Source organism: Teleopsis dalmanni, chromosome 1 (genome assembly GCF_002237135.1).
Source record: "Teleopsis dalmanni isolate 2A chromosome 1, ASM223713v2, whole genome shotgun sequence".
NCBI lineage: Eukaryota > Metazoa > Arthropoda > Insecta > Diptera > Diopsidae > Teleopsis > Teleopsis dalmanni.
This window is the reverse complement of record NC_051846.1, coordinates 173502969-173524207: the sequence shown is the minus strand read 5'-3', so window position 1 is coordinate 173524207 and position 21239 is coordinate 173502969. Positions and strand designations below refer to the sequence as shown.

General features: G+C 28.2%; 1 protein-coding gene across 1 annotated transcript; it reads right to left on the bottom strand.

Annotated features, from left to right (window-relative positions):
* Positions 1 to 19375: 19375 nt before the first annotated feature.
* Positions 19376 to 21220, bottom strand: LOC119670586 (small G protein signaling modulator 1-like). Its single transcript, XM_038080904.1, has 6 exons — positions 21130 to 21220; positions 20675 to 21009; positions 20474 to 20598; positions 20242 to 20421; positions 19560 to 19837; positions 19376 to 19486 (listed from the first exon to the last, which is right to left on the bottom strand). Exons 1-6 carry the CDS (start codon positions 21218 to 21220, stop codon positions 19398 to 19400), a joined length of 1098 nt encoding a protein of 365 aa, XP_037936832.1. The 3' UTR covers positions 19376 to 19397.
* Positions 21221 to 21239: the final 19 nt, after the last annotated feature.

Sequence of the window (21239 nt, the reverse complement as noted above, 5' to 3'; positions counted from 1 at the left end):
AATTTTTTATCAAAATCGTAAAAGAGAATACAATTAATTATTACAAGAGCTGCAATGAAAACACAGTCGTTAATCATTGAAAATGGTTTTATTGTCTTTCGAATTATTCTCCGTGATGATCAAAACTTTTTTGTATTCGATTGAACCAACTTTCGAAACAATTTTGAAATTGGTATCTCCAAACCCAGGGTTTTGAGTGTCTCAACGACTCATTTAATAAAACGCTGGCCACGAAATCTTTCTTAATGTGTGGGAATGAGAAGAAGTCATTGTGTGACGGTGTCAAGTGAGGACTGTAATGCGGATCCATCAATTCGACATTTTGAAAGATTCAAAAATTATTTTGTTTAGCTGATGTGTGGGAGCTCGCATTGTAGTGGTGGAGGATGATCTTCCGGCAAACCAAAAGTTTTGTACCACTTCGAAGTAACCGTTCTATGTTGTTCATGTGGTATAGTTGCGACATGACCGATTTTTTAGAAAAACCCTAAGATCATTTGCTTGAATTCAGTTTTTGTCAAGTTCTGCTCCCCTTGGAAAACCCAAACACTGGATTATTGTTCATTATTCGATCCATTATTCGTCACCTATCACAATGTTGTAGACATATTTTAAGCTACCTCGGGCGTACTTTGTCAGCATTTTGCTTTTGATAAATTATGAGGAATCCAAGGGCAAAGCTTAATTCAATTTCTTACTCGAACGTCCCATTTAGTGAGCTTCCAACGTATCGCTTCTTTCTTCAGTGAACTGTTGCATTGACATCAAGATGTGATAATAGGTATGTAACTTCAAAAATAATATTCCTAAGTGTTGATATCATGTGTAACAATATTAAAGAGGATGAAATGTCAGAATACAATGCGGAAATATTATCAGAAAATGCTTTTTATTATCATATAACAGTGCTTCGCTTGTCAAAATAAAAATAATCTTATCGATTTTGCATGTTTAAAACAAAAACAGATTGATGAGACTGCAAAATGGTTCGTAAATAACCAAAAAAAGAATCCAAAACCAAAAGAAGTGAACTTACTTTCCACAGTGCACTACACCAAAATTAATAAAGGAGCAGAAAGAAATCAGAAACAATTTTATATTACAATGTTAATAAAGTAGTTGTTGATTGTATGGGTCAAATGATCTCTCATCTTATAACTAACAGTTCAAGAAAAAAATGGATCTTTGCTTTTTCTTGTAACAAGTTAGTTGTTGCAGTATTGGCTACATTTTGCATCTGCGAAGAAGTTGATGCAAACTAAAAATTGGATGTGTGCTAGGCCGAACTGCCTAATCACTAATCAACTCCAGTGTGTCAACTACAAGTTGTTGTATTGTTGCCGTAACTGCTGTACTGTACATCTTCAGATTTTATGCCGTAACAGCACTTGTCCTACCAAGAATTAACACAGCGATATTTTAGACATATGCCTTCCTTGCAGCAGAAATAGACTCCACGTTTTATATTATATATATATTATATTATGTATTATTACGAGTATTTTCTGGTGTAATTATATGAATTGTGTTTTCTCCATTATATTAAATATACATTTTTCACAATGCTCTATTGTGAATTTAATATATTAGACAAGCTAAGTCTTTTTGTTTTTAAACATTCCTATTAAAAATATTAATTAAAAATATTATGTAAATTGTGTTATTTATTTTATTAGTTATACCTAGTTAAATATAGCATGTTAGTTTTTTCCCCTCCCTTTGTAAATATTCATATTATAGAAGATTCAACGTTGTTTGATTTTTTTTTCCAAATATAGCTAGTTACAGCAGTGGAGCGGTGACATCACCACTACAACTGCTTTGAGTACGTTTTCTTTTCATTATCTCTAAATAAATGAATATTGTGCGAAGAGAATAAAAAAAATTGATATATGACATACATATAATAGTTCTTTTCTCTTTTATGTTATTTTATTTCTGAATACTTTTTACGATATTTAAAGAAATTTTAATACAAAATCTTTAACCCTTAAATATATACAGGCAACAATACCTTTTACTTTTAGGTTATCATTCTTTACAAAATAAAACTCAATATTTAGTTATATAAAATTATAAAGTATTTTATTTAATTTTTATTGTGGACTTAATTAAAATGCATTTAATTATAATAACAACACTTGTGTCTATAGTAGTATTTGCTACATGATCTAGGATAACGACTACTCAAACAACCTCCTGTATAAGGCATACGATATAGTATTGGCAATGCAACTTTGTTTTGTATCTTTTTATATCGTTTAAGTTGGAAATCTGCTGCTTTTGCACTTATCAATTGTACTGCGAAGAGTAGAAATATTAAATACTTCAAACCATTCATGATGACAAATTCCGGTTTTAATTATGAAGTTAAATGTTTCTTTCAATATATTATAATATAACGTATTTTATAATATAATAATAATTTTATATAATTATTTATTTGCTTTTGAATTATTTCACTTAAGACTCTTAAACATAACAACTTTCTTATTGCAAAGTCCGTTTAATATTAAATATTTAAGATGCCAATGTACTCGTTTATACTAAATACTTTAGTTGTCAGTATAGACTGACATTGTCTCAGATTTCAAAATTTCTTATCACTCAGTTTAGCAATTATATATTGTTTTTGCGAAATTCTAATAAAAACTCAATTAAATATTTAATGATTTGAAAAATATTCAACTGATAGCGAACAATTCTTCCATACGCAATATAAAGTACATCCAATTAGACTTCGAGTCTCCTCTCGGTAGCAGCAGTATTTGAGTCACTATTAAATAAGTAAGCAGATTCTTAAAATAATTAAATATATACTTAATATTTCATATCTAGTAGTATTTACTGGCATTATATTTGTTCAACACAAAACTTATATCAAGGATAGATTACTGTCTATTTCTAGTAATCTTCCATTTCCTTAAGTTTACACTTAAACAATTTTATCTAATAATGTTTTTCAGGACGGACTAATAAAAATAAAAATTAAGTAATAAACAATAAACACACTCAGAGTAACAAAAAAAAAAAAATCAAAAAAAAGCAATTAAGATAGAAGATATATATATTTATATTCAATTATTGCTACATTATAAAAACATTATACTGGTACCCTGAAGAAAACAATATAATATAATAGAAATACAAGTATTGGTGTAAATAAAAAATTAATTAAAAAACTAATTTTTTTAAGAAGTGTCTTATTTAACAATTTTTTATCTGTTAAGTTATAAAATGGTTTTGAATATAAAAGTGAGAAAAAAGCAATGAATACTTCAGTGTATCTGAAATAGTTTCTTACAGTTATAATGCTCTTCCTCGCTTCAGCCGGCACTGTCCAGTCATGATATCAGCAGTGAGTCCTTGAAGTTAAGAGAAATCTCAAAGATGAGAGCGTCATCTCATCCTAAAGTGATATGATGAAATAATGGAAAACCTTTTACCCAATAAAAGCGAGAATATAATTCATATTAGTGAGAGGAATTCACAAATTAATTACGAGAAAGGAAAGAATTGAAAGTATTTCCTTTCTTGATGTGAAAGACGTAAATATCTTTATCTTTAATACATGCAGCAAATGCTTAAATGACATATACCTAGAAGGCAGAGTCCAGAGCAGAACTTTTAGTAATTTTAGGGGTTTTTGAAATTGCAGAACGTTTACGGACGTTAATATCGAAGTTTCGGAGTCTAGAAGAATAAGATAAACGTCAGACGAAAAGTTCAGTTCTTCATTAAAGTATACTTTTAAAATTTAACAATACATTTCATTTATTTGAAAGAAACTGAATCTATATCTATATATACAAAATTTAAATGTCGTCTATAAGCGTGTTATGCCAGAGTATTCTGTCCAACCGATTGTTATCTTTCATTAGAAAGATAATATCATGCTGAATGCTTAGAAAAAAAAATATTGATGTACACATGTATGTATGCGTGTGTATCTAAATTGATGATTCATCACCTTGACTCTATTCTACCTGTGGACAGTTTTAATTCACACTAAGAATAACTGAATACGAGGGCATTATAAAATGATGGATCTGTTGTCTTTGTATCTACCTGTGTTTATCAGGTTTCGCTGTGTTTTTAAGTTGTTAAGTGTTAGGTTGTTGTGACTGTCAATTATGTTGAACAACTTCAGTGTACGATCTTTAATGTATTTCTCGACTGAATCGACTTTCAGATCTCCATGGATATCTGTTCCTCTTATATACCACAAGGCGTTTACCAATTTTCTTAAGCCGATATTTTGAATTATTAATGTGGAGTTTGGCGCTTCGCAGAACGGAATACTACCATAGAGTAGTACCGAATTTATAATCTGCTTGTATATGTTGACTCTATTCTGAACAAAAGTCTGGTGAAACAGCAAAATTAAAATTACCTGTTGCAGATAACAACAAGTAAATTAAGATTAACTAAGGACCAGAAAAGTTAAAGCTATTATTCACTAATATCTCAGAATCCTTAAAGGAATAATAGTATGTTTCCGCAAAACGAACATATTCTTAAAAATCTTTACTAGTTCAAATGTTATGGGATATTGACCTTTCTAGTGATTTTAAATCACTATGGAGAAAAGTCATTAAAATCCTTGTTTACTTTCAATTTAATAAATGATGCAGTAATATCTCGGTTTAAAATATGAATATTTTTTCTCTTTAAGCAAAAAGTTGCTTAAGTCTGCTAACTCGATGTTAACTGTGATTCCATTACGAGCTTACTTCTTCAATCATAGATGAGCTATTTCTTCTGTTAGATGTACGCTAGTATTCATTGTCTGCTCTAATCAAAAACAACATCTTTTAAAAACAATAGTATTTAAAGTTGGCAAAGTCATACATCCTTTATTTAAGGCTATAATATATATGATATCGGTTTTTTTATATTTTTCTCATCATTTTGTAGATTAGTTTTATAATATTTAGAGAAAATTCAATATATAATAAATATCTGTAACGCTTAAATATAGACAAACAACTATATCACTTATTTTGAATTAATTTATTTTTAAAATAAAACTCAATAATTCGTCATATAAAATTATAAAGTATGTTTTTAATTTTTTTTGATGGACTTAATCAAAATAACATCGAGGGTCGCGTTTAGTGTTTGTACAACGCGGCCTAGGATGTGAACGATCCCAATCTCGATGTGTCCTAAGAGAAGCGATTGGCAATACAATACTGTTTTGCATCTTTTTATATCCTTTGAGTTGCAAATCCACTGCTCTTGCACTTATCAATTGTATTGCGCAGAGTAAAAATATTAAATACTTTAAACCGTTCATGATAATAAATTCAAGATTTAGTTTCAAACTTTAATATTCACAAAAAAATATTATATTGTATTTATTTGTTTTTAAAACGAATTTTGATTTTGTTTGTTTTTAAATTCTTTTACTTAAGACTTTCAAACGTAACAAGTTTCTTATCTCACAGTCCGTTCTATACTAAATATTTTAGTTGTTAATGTACTCTGAGAAAGCTTCAGACTTCACAATCTCTTATCACTCAGTTTAATATTTATAAATTTTTATTATTAAATTAAAAAAAAATCCAAATTTATTGTTATTTAATGATTCCACATATATAAAACTGATTACGAAAATATTATTCCATACACAATTTAAAACAGATGACACTGTGCTATGTCAGGTCAACATATTGACTATGAAATGGTCAGTGTTCAAACATCACTAAAACTGGTCAATCAATACCAGTTCATTAAAAGTAAAATATCCACAATTATGCACGAATCAACAATCTAACATGATTATTCGATTATGTATAGGATGTAAAAAGAGCTGTCTCATCAGTGCCTCTTATGTGGCGATTGACCATCTATTTGACCATTCCTTAATATCTCACTATCAATTGACCTTATACATAACAGTTATGCTACTTTTAAATATATAGTTATGTGTTGTGTAGAACTGTGAACTACGTCTACAATGGGATGTGCTGTAATATTCACCATCTATTTCTTTCAAAAAAGACATCTGTTGACACGAACAATATTTAAAGTTGGCAATATCACACATTCTTTATTGATGGATATAATACATATTGAAAAAGATATTTTGTAATTTTTACATCACATATTTGTGAATACTTTTGATGATATTTAAAGAAACTCCTATAAAAAAATCTTTAACACTTAAATATATACAGACAACAATTCCTTTTATTTTTAGTTAATCTTTTGCTATGAAATAAAATTCAAAACATCGTTATGTGAAATTATAAAATATTTTATTTTATTATACTTATAAAGTATTTATTTTATTATAAAGTATTTATTTTTTTTTAACTGAATTCAAATGCATTTAGTACCGACATCCATTGTGTCTACGGCTAGAGCAACGTGGCCTAGGATAATGACTTCTACCACCAGGTCTTCTATGAGGCAAAAGATACATCATTGGCAATGCAAGTTTATTTTGTATGTTTTTATATCCTTTGAGTTGGAAATCTGCTGCTTTACCACATATCAGTTGTACTGCACACAATAGATATATAAAATACTTTAAACCGTTCATGATGATAAATTAGAGTTTTAGTTTCAAAATTGAATATTTATTTAATATATTATAATATATATTACTAAATATATATTACTAAATATATTATTACAAAATTCTTTTTGAACTATTTCACTTAAGACTCTTAAAAATATCAACCTGTCTATCTTATAGTCCGTTCTATACTGATTTCAATTCAGTCAATCTACTTTGATAGTTCTTCAGATTTTCAAAAATCTTATCACTCAGTTCATTATAAATTGTCTTTACGAAATTCTAAAACAAAGCCAAAATTAAATATTTATTAATAATTCAAAATATATAGAACCGATTATGAAATATTATTCCATTTGCTATTTTAAACACATGACGCTGTGGTGTATCGGCTCAACATATTAACATTCAGATTTTTGAGTCCTCTGTATTCGCTGACATTACAAATGATTAACCTATATTTGTAATAATTTTCCATTTCCTTACAATTTATACTAAAAAATTTTATTAATTTTGTTTTTGAAACGGACTAATATAAATTACAAGGAAACAATTAAACAATACATATGTGTAGGACTTAAGAATTAAGAGAGAAATAATTATACAATACATAAACAAAAAAATATAACATACATAAACTTATATTCAATTATTGCAATATTATGTTAGTACTCTGAAGATGACTATGTATGTAGTATTATTATTATTATTATAATAGATAGGATGTACATGGTATTTTAAAAAATGTCATGACAACTGTGTGCCGTATTTTAGGTAGGTGTACAGGGCACAAAACTCCACTGCCTACATAGTCAAACCTGCATCTTGCCACGTCGGAGCAAGCGCATAGAGTTTGTTCAGCTGTTTCCTGTCGCTTCTGACAAAATCGTCAGAAATCGTTGTCAGACAATTGACCAATTAGTCAGTGTTAAAAATAAATTTATTATTATAAATTTTGGTCATTAAAACAATAAATTATAAAAACCCAGAATGTATGTCGTAAGACATTATATCGATCAATGAACACACTGATGTAACAGTGAAAAGGTATATTGAACTGAATAAACATATTACAATACTTTGTTGTAAAATTAAGTTTTTGAAAAAATGGCATTATTTCGAACTTTATAAGAAATTCCAATAATTATGTTAACAATGTTTTCACAAATTTTATAATAATTTTTACAATCACAATTTTTAGAACACAATATTGTCAAATGTATATAAAACTATAAAAAACTAAATAGACACTTTTCAAAACTCAATTTACTCAATTTATTTGTCTCACGTAAACATATATTTTTAAATCATAACGAAGCAGATCTTGAAGAAATAGAAGACATGTTAGAAAGGAATTCAAAACAGCATGATGCTGAAACCTTCTTTCAATGAACAAGTTTTAAATAAAAAATTATGTAGCAAAAGAGACAACTTCTATAAAAAAATTTCAAAAATTAGAATAAAATTTAATTAAATCTTCTAAAATTACTAATAATAAGGACTGGATAGAGAGGACTTGTCATAAACAAAACAAATATGGAGTTTCCATCTGATGTACAATGGTTTCTTTCTTTATGTCCAAAATTCACACTCGCTTATTCTCAAAAAAGCTGTCCAATTCTTAATTATATTGTAGATGGAGAAAAATGTATATAATATATATTCAAAACAAAAGATGAACCAGAAATAACAATGCAACTTCTAAGTATGGGAGAATAAAACAAAATAATCATTAAACATAGTGCAAGAGATAAATTTATTCTGTGCACAATGGAACTAACCCTAAAATTTCTTAAACAAAATAACAACATAACAATAAATACTAAAATCTGGTAAGTGTAGTAAAACAGTTATCATGACTAAAGAAGATTACAATTCGAAAATATATTATATACTAAATGTCATATTGTTTTACAGAATATTAAGAAATTACTCAACACATTCACTTCAAACTAGAAACAATATTTAGATGAAAACTTATTTAAAAATTAAATTATAAATAAAAGAATAGTTAACCTATAATTCACAAGGAAAATATACCATTTAGACCGTATTGCTCATCAATATATTCTCTCCTTAAAGTATCCTTAATAATCTGACTAAAAATCAAACTACAATATAGGAAACACAATGGATTTCAAACATCAAATTTTTAATACATATATCTATGAAGATGAGAAAATAATATCCTTCGATATCTCTATTTTCCAGCATAGTCCTAGATTTGGTTTTGAAACTTTTGGAAATCAAACAGAATGAAATCAGATCATTCTCAATTTTAATTGAGAAGGCAATTATTATTCTACGTTAAATAATAAAATTTATAAACAATGAAAAAGTATGCCCATGGGTTCTTCAGCATCATCAATCATCGCAGATATTGTAATTGACAAACTACTTAACCAATGCATAGAAAAAATTGATATGAAACTGGCGCTTTTAACCAAATATATAGACAAACTTTTCAAAATCAAATGCAAAGGTGATAAATCCAATATATACAACCAAGTATGTGTTGGAACAATAAAAAATAAATTGAAGACGCATATAGTTGGAGATATACCAACAAAATAACCAACAAAAAATTTTTCAAAGGTAAATTTTTTTTTGTACACGTAAAACAAAAAATAGTTAACAATCTTCAGTAGTTCAAATGTTATGGAATACTAACTGCTGGAAAATTGATTTTAAATATCTGTGGAAAATAGTCATTAAAATCCTTGTTTATTTTCGAGTTAATAAATGATAAATGATAGTGATATCTCGGTTTAAAATATGAATATTTTTTCTCTTTAAGCAAAAAGTTTCTTAAGTCTGCTAACGCGATGTACAACTGTTATTCCATTATGAGCTTACTTCTTCAATCATAGGTAAACCATGTCTTCGATGAGATGTTCTATTAGTATTCACCATTTATTTCAATTAAAAACTGCATCTTTTAAAAAGAAAACTATTTACCGCTGGTAAAGCCATACATCGTTTCTTTAAGGATGTAATACATATTATATAAGATTTTTCTTATTTTTCTAATCACATTTTTGTAAATAATTTTTATGCAATTTGAAGGAAATTCAATATAAAATAAATATTAACAGACAACAATAACTTTTATTTTTAGGTTATCATTTTTTTAAAATAAAACTCAATATTTAGTTATATAAAATTATAAAATATTTTATTTAATTTTTATTTTGGACTTAATTAAAATGCATTTATTAAGAACAACACCTGTGTCCACAGTAGTATTGGCAACGTGGTTTAGGATAACGACTATTACCACCAGGTCTTCTCTGAGGCAAAAGATATATCATTGGCAATGCAAGTTTATTTTGTATGTTTTTATATCCTTTGAGTTGGAAATCTGCTGCTTTTGCAGTTATCAATTGTACTGTGAAAAGTAAAAATATTAAATACTTTAAACCGTTCATGATAACAAATTCCGGTTTTAATTATGAAGTTGAATGTGTCTTTCAATATATTATAGTATAATGTATATATTTCTTTTCAAAGTAGATTTTTAATTTTATATAATTATTAATTAGCTTTTGAATTATTTCACTTAAGACTCTTAAACGTAACAACTTGCTTATTATTGCAAAGTCCGTTTTATACTGAATACTTTAGTTGTCAGTATAGACTGACATTGTCTCAGATTTCAAAACTTCTTATCACTCAGTTTAACAATTATATATTGTTTTTGCGAAATTCTAATAAAAACACAAATTAAATATTTAATGATAAGAAATTAAACTGATTTCGAACAACTTATTCCATACGCAATTTAAAGTACATCCAATTAGACTTCGAGTCTCCTCTCGGTAGCAGCAGTATTTGAGTCACTATTAAGTAAGTAAGCAGATTCTTAAAATAATTAAATAATTACGTAATATTTCATATCTGGTCGATTTGCAAGGTTTGAAGCCACACTGATAACTTCCAATCTGTTGATTGATGATTGGCTTCAATCTTTCATATAGTACGCTTGACAGATTTTTATATGCAATATTTGAAAGACTGATACTACGACAATTGGCGCAGTTTACAGGATTACCTTATTTGTGAATTGAGCAAAACACATTTAAATTCCAATCGTTGGGCATGCATTCATCCGAACACATGTTGTGAATTGACTATAGCTTGCATTTTAATAGCTCTTCGCCACCAGCTTTAAATAGATCAATTGGTAAACCATTGACACCTGTAGCTTTATTGTTTTTTAACCGTATTATTTCTATTTTAATTTCATTATGATCGGAAGGCTGGACGATTATTTCATCGTCAACGGTTGCAAATTCATGATCATCTTCATTTTCAGATACATCATTACTACCATTATTTAGTTGTTGCGAGACGTGAGCAATCGAAATGTTAAGCTTTCAACATCTATCACCAAATTACCATTTTGATCTTTGCAGGAATTAATTCCAGGTTTATAACCATTTGTCATGCATTTGAATTTTTAATAGGTCTTTCTTTCTCCTTTTTCTTCTCCTTTTTTCTTTTTTTCTTTCTCCTTTTTTTCTTTTTTCTCCTGAAAAGGCGTTTATCTTTCCATCTCTTTTGCCGATATTGTTCTTTAGAAGCGCGCGTCGCAACTCACCGCTGGGTAGCTTGATATGCTACGTCTTTCTCTGCGGTAGCGTCACGATACTCTTGGTCATACCAGCTGTTTTTTGTCTACGGTGATAGCCAAATACCTTTTTTACAGCGGTACACCGATACCTCTTCTACCAGCGATACCTCTTCTACCAATTTGAGATCTTATGTTTTGATCACCTGACAGTCATGTGTTCTTCTATATATTGAGATCCTGGAATCTGGTACTACTAACCACCATAGATCTAGCCGCGGTGAAATCAATTATCCTTACTTCATTATGAGAAGTTTTTGTATGAAGGCTTAATTTTCCGACAGTAGCACCAAAGATATCTTCTTTACCAACCTTTGCGTCTCTTTTAATAATTTTTAAGTCATGATGGGAACAGCGTTTACATGTTTGTACAAGCATTTCATAGAAAGCATGCGGGGCGAGCATATACACAATTTAGGATGATGTAAAAAAATTTTGCCTTAATATGAATTTTAGCAAGCCTTTAGTTAATTGGTGTAAATGTTGAAACCAAATTTCTCCACTTTTGTCTTACCGCAAATCCGACTCCGAATTCATGCTTTGTTGCACAATAGCTTTATTAGATGTCACAATAATTTCGTTTAGAGCATCCTTGTCCTGTCCATCGTGTTTCCTGGAAGATAGAAATATCAGCCTTATATGTCTTGAGGACATTAAACAGCCGTATAGATGCACCTACTCTGTAAAGAGTTCGGACATTCCAGGTTCATATTCTTAAATAATGTTAATTATAATGCTTGCACGTATCGTTAACAGTAAACGGTTTCCTTATCAGAGGCTGACTCTTCGTTTTCATTGGAAAGGAAACAAACCATTGTTATAGGTTGTCGAATACCTAAATATGTATATATCAGACCTTATGTCTCGGTAAATCATTAAGCTCGGTGATCATGTTATTTCACAAAAATAAATACACAAAATTTTTACTTATACCGATATACCAAATCACCTAGCATGTCTGAATATTCTACCATAAGTTCGATATTTCTTATTGAACTTTTTGTATATCGAATCACTTTACATTTTTGGAATTAGAAGCACTGCATTTCTTAATTTCTTACGCGTGCCTTTCAATGACTTCCGAAAGCTTCAAGATGTGATAATGGCTATGTCGATTAGAAAACAAAATTTCTAGTGTTGATAACATCTGCAACATTATTTATAAGGTTAAAATGTCACAATTAATTGATTGCACATTATCATTAATTATCATTAAACATTAATTATTATCAAAAAATTATTTTTGATTGCTGTGTAGCATTTTTTACTTGTCAAGAAAAAAATAGTAATAATTATTTTGCGCATAAAAGATATGTATGAAAAATAGACCGAGAAACTGCTAAGTGCTTTGCGAATAAACTAAATTGTCTATGGTTCAGTGTTTTACACTTTTTATGTACTTAACAATAGCAATACTTAAATAACACTAAAGATCTAAAAAAAACTATAAGTTTATTGATTAAAATACAAACAAATTGCTTTAGCATGACCCTTCACTGGCAATTAGAGAAACAAATAACCAAAATAAGAGAACCCAAAGTTACAGGAAGCAATAATGAGAAAAGGTAGACGGTAATCAAAGCACAACAAAGATATTGAGGAAGCTTATGGCACAAGACAGATACCAAATCGTACACAAGGATGATAGATTGCAGATGATCGGGACTCGTATCATACAGATGAGTAACGATAAGCACTCGTCAATGCGAGTTATCTGAAAAGTACTTACCGGCTGACCTACGTTCATAGTTAGTCTAATCGCAGACAACATTACTTATAGGAGCGACCCTTGCTTTAGGAGGAAAACTTGATTGTATAGTTCAGCTTAATATGCCTATGAAGGGCATTTTTGAGTTTAGTATGCGTAGTATTTTGAATGGTATGATTGCACATTATGTTTAGGGAATGACACGTCATTGATAGATTTGAGCATGCCAAATAACTGAATTAAAGGGTTTGCAATCTCAGGATTGATTAATGACAGCTATAAATGAAATATGTGCTGTGAACAGATTAAGTAAAATTGGGCTCAGAATAGGGTTCTGAGAAACATTAGCAGCGATGTGGAAGTCACGAGTGATAGAAGAATCCACTCAGATGTGAAAGATTTTAAAAAAAGATGAAAATAGCCTATTCAGAAAGATGTTTAATTCGATACCCGCTTGTAGAGAGAGTGGTAATGGACATCCCCACTATAAGTGGAAGGAAGAGGTTACCAATTATATGAAGTACTACCACTTTGCGACAGTAAGCGCCCAAGGAAGTGGGCTGGAAGTAGTTACTAAACGCGCCCAAGGACAATTCAACTCTGTGATGGCCAACTAAGTAAGTAAGTAAGTAATATTGAAAAATCTTTGGTTATTTATTAAACTCTGCTTCCAAAACTCAAAAAACTATTTTGATTTTAAAAGAAACTGATGTATTTTTTTTTCTTTAGGTGAAAATAACAATGAAATAATAATCTACATAATCTAAATTATAATAATCCATTTCTCTACAAAAATATAGAGAAATAGCGCAATTAAAATTGTAATTTCTCAATTACTAAATTAACTTTATATGAATTTTTTTGTTAAACAAGTTTCATACCAGATAAGGACTATGGAAATACGAGGGTAAAAGCAGCTTAACTTACTTTTGTGTAAATTGAACAATAAATTAAATATTGATCTGTTCAGCACAATGTTTCATGAGAAAGCTTATCAATATTTGACAGATTCTAATATTACATGGTTTGTAAAAAACATATAGTCAACTTAAAAAAAAATTAACAATTTCAAGAAACCTTTAGGCTTTAAAATTTGGGATTTTTGTGTTCCATAAAATAATTCTTATAAGGCATCAAATCCTTAAAAATATATTAATCTTGATTTTAAGCTTTTAGGATCACAAAACGAAGCTTTCAAAAACAAAGAAAAAGAAATATGTACAGAAAGAATTTCGGAAAACTATGCTTATAATAGAATAGCCTCAACAAGTCAAAGGCAACTAGAATAAAAAAATACAGCTGGGTTATTCCAGACTCAACCACAAAAAGGAAACAAAATTTTAAAATAATCATATAAGTAATATTTTTCACCATAAAATATTTCCGAAAATTCGGAATATACTCACAGAATGTGACAAAAATATAGCAATTATTATGTTGATGAAGAAAAATGACTTTCTTCATAAGTGTATATTGAGTTCCAAAGAATAATATACAGAAGTGAGATAGTTGCTATGAACAACTTTGTATCTGCATAAGTAGTTTTGAAAAATAAGCCCTGGATAATAAAAAGATAAATAATATTATTAGTTATTTGTAATCATCAAATACTGAGACCAAAAATTTTAAACAAATTTGTTAATTGGTATCAGATTATATATAGAAATTTCTTTACTTTATCTCTAATTTGGTAGAATATAAAACTCAAAATTAATAGCAAATTCTTTTGCCAAATAAGTAGATTAGGGGAAAATAACTTTTGATCTAGAAATTCAAGATCAGAAGAGCAAATTGGGATATTCGCTGAAATTTAGGAATCCCTACAAAAATTATTTTTTTGATTATCACTTCTTAACATAAAATACTTTACAATTGTTCTGTTTGAAATAAATTAAAAAGTTTCTATTTTTTCAAGTTTAACTAGAAATTACTCAAAATGTATTAAATAAAAAGAACTTAAGATTGAAAGACCTTTTTATGGTTAAAAACTCTCCACAAAACAAATCATAGATTAAAGATCTTCAGTAATGCAAAAATTATAGAATATTGACCGCTAAAGAATTGATTTTAAACCACTGCGATAAGTAGGTATTAAAGTCATTGCCCACTTTATAAAACCGGCATAAAGCTATCTCGGTATAAAACAAGAATATTAATTAATATTTGTATATGTTACATATTATGTAGAGCTGTGAGCCATGTCTTCGATGAGATGTGCTTCTAGCATTCAAGATCTCTTTCAATCAAAAAATCCATATGTTAAAACGAACTTCATTTAAAGTTGACAAAGTCGAAACAATCGTCAAAATTCATAACAAATTTTTGTTTGTTTTTGAGTTTTATTTAAAAATTTTTTTATATTATATGAAATGTGTTAATAATTTTTAAAACAAATTTAATATAAATATTTCCAACGTTTGGATATTTACAGATAACACACTAGTTCCAGTTAATCTAAAATAAATTTTACAAAAATATACTCAATACTTCTTTCATATAATAGTATAAGAATTATTACTTTATTTTTTTTTAATTACGACGACGTTGCGTATTTCTATGCCCATTTCCATAGTGGTGTGTAGTGTACCTGCAACGTGATCCAGGCCGCGCATGACCACAGGCGTTAAAAGGCTTAAGATAGAGCATTGGCAATACCACTTTGTTTTGTATCTTTTTATATTCTTTGAGTTGGAAATCTACAGCTTTTGCACTTATCAATTGCACTGCGCAGAGTAAAAATATTAGATACTTTAAACCGTTCATGATGGCAAATTGAAATTTAAGTTTCAAAATTGAATATTTATTCAATATAGTATAATATATTGTATTTATTTCTTCTTAGTGAATTTTTAGTTTTGTATAATTTTTTTTTTCAATTATTTCACTTAAGACTCTTGAACGTAATAACTTTCTTATATCAATGTCTGTTCTATACTGAATACCGTAATTGTCACTGTACTCTGAGAATGCTTCAGATTTCAAAATTTCTTATCACTCAGTTTAACAATTATAAATTATTTTTGCGAAATTATAAGAAATTCCCATATTTAATCTTATTTAATGATTTCAAACATATTAACATGATTATGAAGAATTTATTTTATACCCAATGTAAGACACATGACACTATGTTGTGTGACTTAAACATATTGGCATTAAATATCTCACATAGGTCTTTAAGTTCTCCGTCGATTGCACCAGTATTTGAGGGAATGTCAAGTAAATAAGCAGACTCTTGAAACAATCGAGTCATATCTCATATGTGGTAGTATTCACTGACATTATATTTTTCAACAAAGAACTTATATCAAAAAGTTTTTTTATTTTAATTTTCCAATTAGTAAATAAAAATCTTGAAACAAAATTTGTTTCAAATTATCTCATAATAATTTCAATGTGAGGGTAAAGTACATTGTCTATTTTTATATATTAAAGATTTATTTTCTAATCTATTAAATTAGACATTTAATACTTTAATAGTAGAATATACGCAGTTCTGCGTAGTAGCACACAACTAATTACCTGTGGTATTACAAATAATTACATACTTCATCCTAACAATATTAAAACCATAAATGTTCCAAACCACGCTGGCATCAAAGGAAGTAATCAAGCAGATCAAGTTGCTTTTAATGCAATCCATTCTTTTTTTCTTATTGAATACATAAAAAAAGAAAAAAAGAAGATGTATTAAACATTATAAAAAACATTATTGATATTCAGATGTCTGAGTTGGTGAATCAGCACCTTTACTCTATTTTATCTGTGGACAATTTTAAGTCACACTAAATACGGGTCTTTACGGGGCTTTATAATATGATGGATCTGATGTCTTTGTATCTGCCTGTGTTCATCAAATTTCGCTGTATTTTTAGGATACTGAGTGTTGGATTATTGTGACTGTCAATTGTATTGAATAGTCACGAGCACGATCCCCTTTAATGTATTTCTTCAAACTGAATCCCACTCGCAGAATCATCTTGGGATATCAGCTCCCTCTTACATACCATGGGCTCTAACCAGTTTTCCTTAAGGCAATATTTATTGCCCCTCTTTGAAGAAGTTTTTAAAGTTAAGCTTGGACCTTTGGTAAAACGCTAGTACTTGCCATAGCAGTATATATAAGTGACATGAAATGGTCAGTGTTTAAACATCACTAAAACCGGTCGATTAATACCAACTCATTAAAAGTAATATACCCACTATCATGCACCAATCAACAATGTGAAATGTTTATTCGATTGCATATGGGATAATTATAGCTGTCACATCAGTATCTTTCGAAATACTGGCCATTGATAACGGCCTTTACTGCGAATTCAGAAACAACCCCATTCCACAAATGTGGAACAGAACCAACCAACTCTTTAAAAATGCTCAAAATTTCTACATCTTGATAAAAAAAAAACAAATGAAAGAATCCGTACCCCGCTACTATGCTTCAAAGCCTTATCAAAACCTGGAAAAAGAAATGAGAGAGATTATAACTGTGAACAGTTGACCAAACAAACACATCACAAAGTGATTGGTCGAGCTTTCATGAAGGGTCGCCTAGATGTTTAATACCTTTATGGTGATAAAAGTATCAAACAAAATAATTTTATTGTTTATCACGTATCTGTGCTTTCTATTCTATTAATACAATGAAAACTCTGGACAATTATTTTCACCTGAAAAATTTAGTGTTCCCGTTAATGACAGTTTATTGAAATTTCGCTGTATATATTTGCAGTAATTATGTCATATTACGGGTTAATTATTTGGTTTTAAAAGATTTTATTTTAACTAATATTTCGATTATAATCTATAGTCATCATAGTACCCGAAACATCGTAAGAGTACTATCATGATTATAGATAATAGGCGAAATATCATCATGGTACTATGATGACTATAGATTACTGTCGAAATATCGGTTATAATAAAATCTTTTAAAAACCGATAAAAAAATTTTTAAAAAGTTTATTATTTAACTATTGACCATTTAGCCCACAAAAAAATAAAATTATTATTAAAATTTTCTGGTCATTAAAACAATAAATTAATTTAACTTAAATAAAATGAGTTCTCTAATATTTTGCGACCATTTCTTTTATTTGTTTTTATTAATTTTATTTGTTATTTATTATAAATATTTCGTAAAGATAGTCATTTAATGAAATATATTTAAATTTTTGCTATGTTAAAGGTACAATTAAGTATTTCTTTATTTGTTCGTATAAATATTTCATTTTTAAACATCTAAACAAAACATATTGTTAAATAATATTTTTCTTTAAGAAAGATACAAGAGAACTTTAATATTATGGATAAGTATTTAAAATATTAAAAAATAAATTTAATAACAAAAATATGTTATTTTATATACATATATAGTATGTGTTATAAATATATTGTATAGACAAATACAATATATAATAAACAGATATGAAATCACTGTTTGGTATTAACAAAATTATCTAAATGATTTGTAAAAATATTCAAGTCTCAAGTTAGTTAAGTTAACACTGAAAAAAAATACATTAAGCCTTAAAAAGGTTTTTTTTTTAAAACAGTCTCTTCTGAAAAAATTGTTTAAACAATAATCAATAAACTAATATTTTATAACTTTCTTTTATATTTACTTTTACTGATACTTTTATAGAGTAAAATTTATTTTAAGTTTATTAAAATTTAAATTTTATTGGTTTTTATTTAATTTCTCAAGATTTTGTTTATTTTAATTTATTTTTTATTTTGTATATAACAATGGTATTAAAAACCTTCAATTTGCAGTAGAATAGTAAATTCATACAAGATATTATATTTAAGTATGTAAATTCCATTGAAAAATTTTATAGTAAAAAGTTTTTGATTTTTGCTTTTTGCTTTATTATAATAAATATAATAAATAAATAAATAAATTCTCAATTTAATTGATATGAAAGCTGTTTAGGATTGTTTTGAAATTTCGTTTAATTGGAACCCATTATTTCTTTACGAATATTCACCACTTTATAAGCAAAGTCAACTAAATTTCTCGGTGAATAATTCGAGCCTATAAACAATATTAAAAATATTTTTAGAATATATATACATAAATACACAAATGTATGTATATGCATATATGTATACAGAATTTCTATGAAATTTTTTAGACACATTTTATTTTGATAAATTTTCTCTATATAGTATAACATTAATATATATTATTGATCTATTTAATATATATAAAATTGAAATTTTTTTTTTATAACAGTTTGTATAATTTTTGTTAAAATACTTCAAAATATTTTTGCATTTATAAATTTAAGTATAATATACATATTTTTTTTAAATACATATGTAAATAAATAGTTTCTTTGATAATTGTTATTTTAATATGCTAATTGTGATTGTTAGTCAAAACGATGTACATAATAAAAATCGTGTTTTTAGATATGGTGGCAAGACCAGGAAGATATTTTATATTGGCATAAACATAAAAACAAGAATTTAAACGTTAAAATTAAAATCTCATACTATAATTATTTATGATTTGTATTATATTTTTTCTACTTATTTTCAATTATCATTTGTAATTGAAGAACCAAGCTGCGTGCCAGTTGTAATACTGCTGTTGCATTATGACGTTCCGCCATTTCTTCAAAAAATGATTACAACGACAGTTTTATTAAAATATAAAATTACTATATATTCAAATACACTCTACATACCATTAAAAAACTTGATAACATCCGTAAAATCCATACTATTCGATAATATAATATCGCGATAAGTTTCTAGTAAAGCCAATGCCAGGAATAGTACAAAATGACTTGAGGCTACATGTCTTGCTGCCCAAATCACTTCCCATGTCGAAAATACATCTTCGTAAATCAATTCTCTTTTAAAATCCAACAAAAACCAACGATAACAAAAGTAGAAATGTGTATAATCGCCATTAGAATCCATTAAATCGTACATTTCGGAGTCCAAAATTTGTATTAGAGATCTATGAAAATATATTAAAATATATTAAAAAAAATGATTATATTTTTTATATAGGAAATAATATACTCGTAGTTTGTAGTATGTTTAATAAATATATATAGAAAACAATATAATTTGTGAGATGTTTAATTAATATTAATGTATAGGAAATATCTTTTGACATGCACAACTTGCACCTCTACCGATCGATCGGTCAGCTGTAGTTTTTCAAAATGATATTACGTAGTTAGTGTGATATAATATGGATAAATATTGTTCATTGTTTCAACAAACAATCAAATTTAAAAATAATAAAGTTTATTTAAAGACTACTTATATAAATTGCAATAAAACGCAAACATTTCTTAATCAGAAGTGTAAAAAACTCTATGGTCTATATCACAATATGACACATTTTAGACGAACCTCATATTTGCAAAATGCATATCCATAGCTCCACCATTTGGAAAATTTTCAATCATGCGTTCCATTAATTTACAAAAGCAACTGTAACTTAAAGATTCGTCGTCGAAAATTACTAAAAGTGGTGCTACCAAATCGCACATGCCCTGCATATAACCAACTTCCAGATGTTCCCAGACATAACTACAATTAAATTATTTTTATTAATGTTTTAAAAAAGTATAGCTAAACTTACGTTGAAATAACATTACGAAGCTTATCCAAATTCTCATTTGCAAAGTACCAATAATTTCGATCACACCTCTGAACATCTTTTTCAATGCGATGCAAATTTAAACCAAATTGTTCCAATAGTTCGCTCTATAAAAATAATCAAATTTTTTACACACAAATATATTTGAATGTTAATTAAATAAGAAGTCTAAAATTGACTTACACTATAAACCCCACCATTTGAGCTGGCTGGTGAAACACATGCAGATTTGGGTTCCTGTAGACCATCAAAAACTTTCTCGCCTATAATGTTGTCATCCATAGCATGCTCCTGCACTGGTGTCATTTGACGACTTCCCGTTTGTGAACTCTGTTCCCAGTTAGCAATATCAACCGAGGCATCTGTTATAATAACTGCCGCTTGAGGTCCACAATTCTGTGCATTTTGCGAAACAGTAACTTGAAAATTATCTGTGTCTACCACTTCCTCATCCAAATTCACTTGTAAATCATCTGCACTTAAATATTCAGGACTCAGCACACCTTTTGAATCCTCAACTGAAATCAAATTTGTAGATATGGATGCATTTAAATTGGTTACATTAAAGCCATTGCCAACTGTTTCATAGGATGAACTGGATGGGGAACTTTTAATACTTTGTGTGGTTTGTTGCATACCTGCATCAGCTCTGAACGTTTCTTCTGTGTCAATTGTTGTAGGTAAATCAGTATTATTGCTATCGCTGCCCGCATCGCAGTTCTCGTTCATTGTACTTTCTTCATCCTCT

Coding starts and splice junctions, on each gene's coding strand:
- LOC119670586 (XM_038080904.1), bottom strand. CDS start 21,220: ATGAACGAGAACTGCGATGCGGGCAGCGATAGCAATAATACTGATTTA. Junction 21,010..21,129: donor AACGTTCAGAGCTGATGCAG/GTATGCAACAAA, acceptor ATTTGATTTCAG/TTGAGGATTCAAAAGGTGTG. Junction 19,487..19,559: donor TGTTATCAAGTTTTTTAATG/GTATGTAGAGTG, acceptor CATTTTTTGAAG/AAATGGCGGAACGTCATAAT.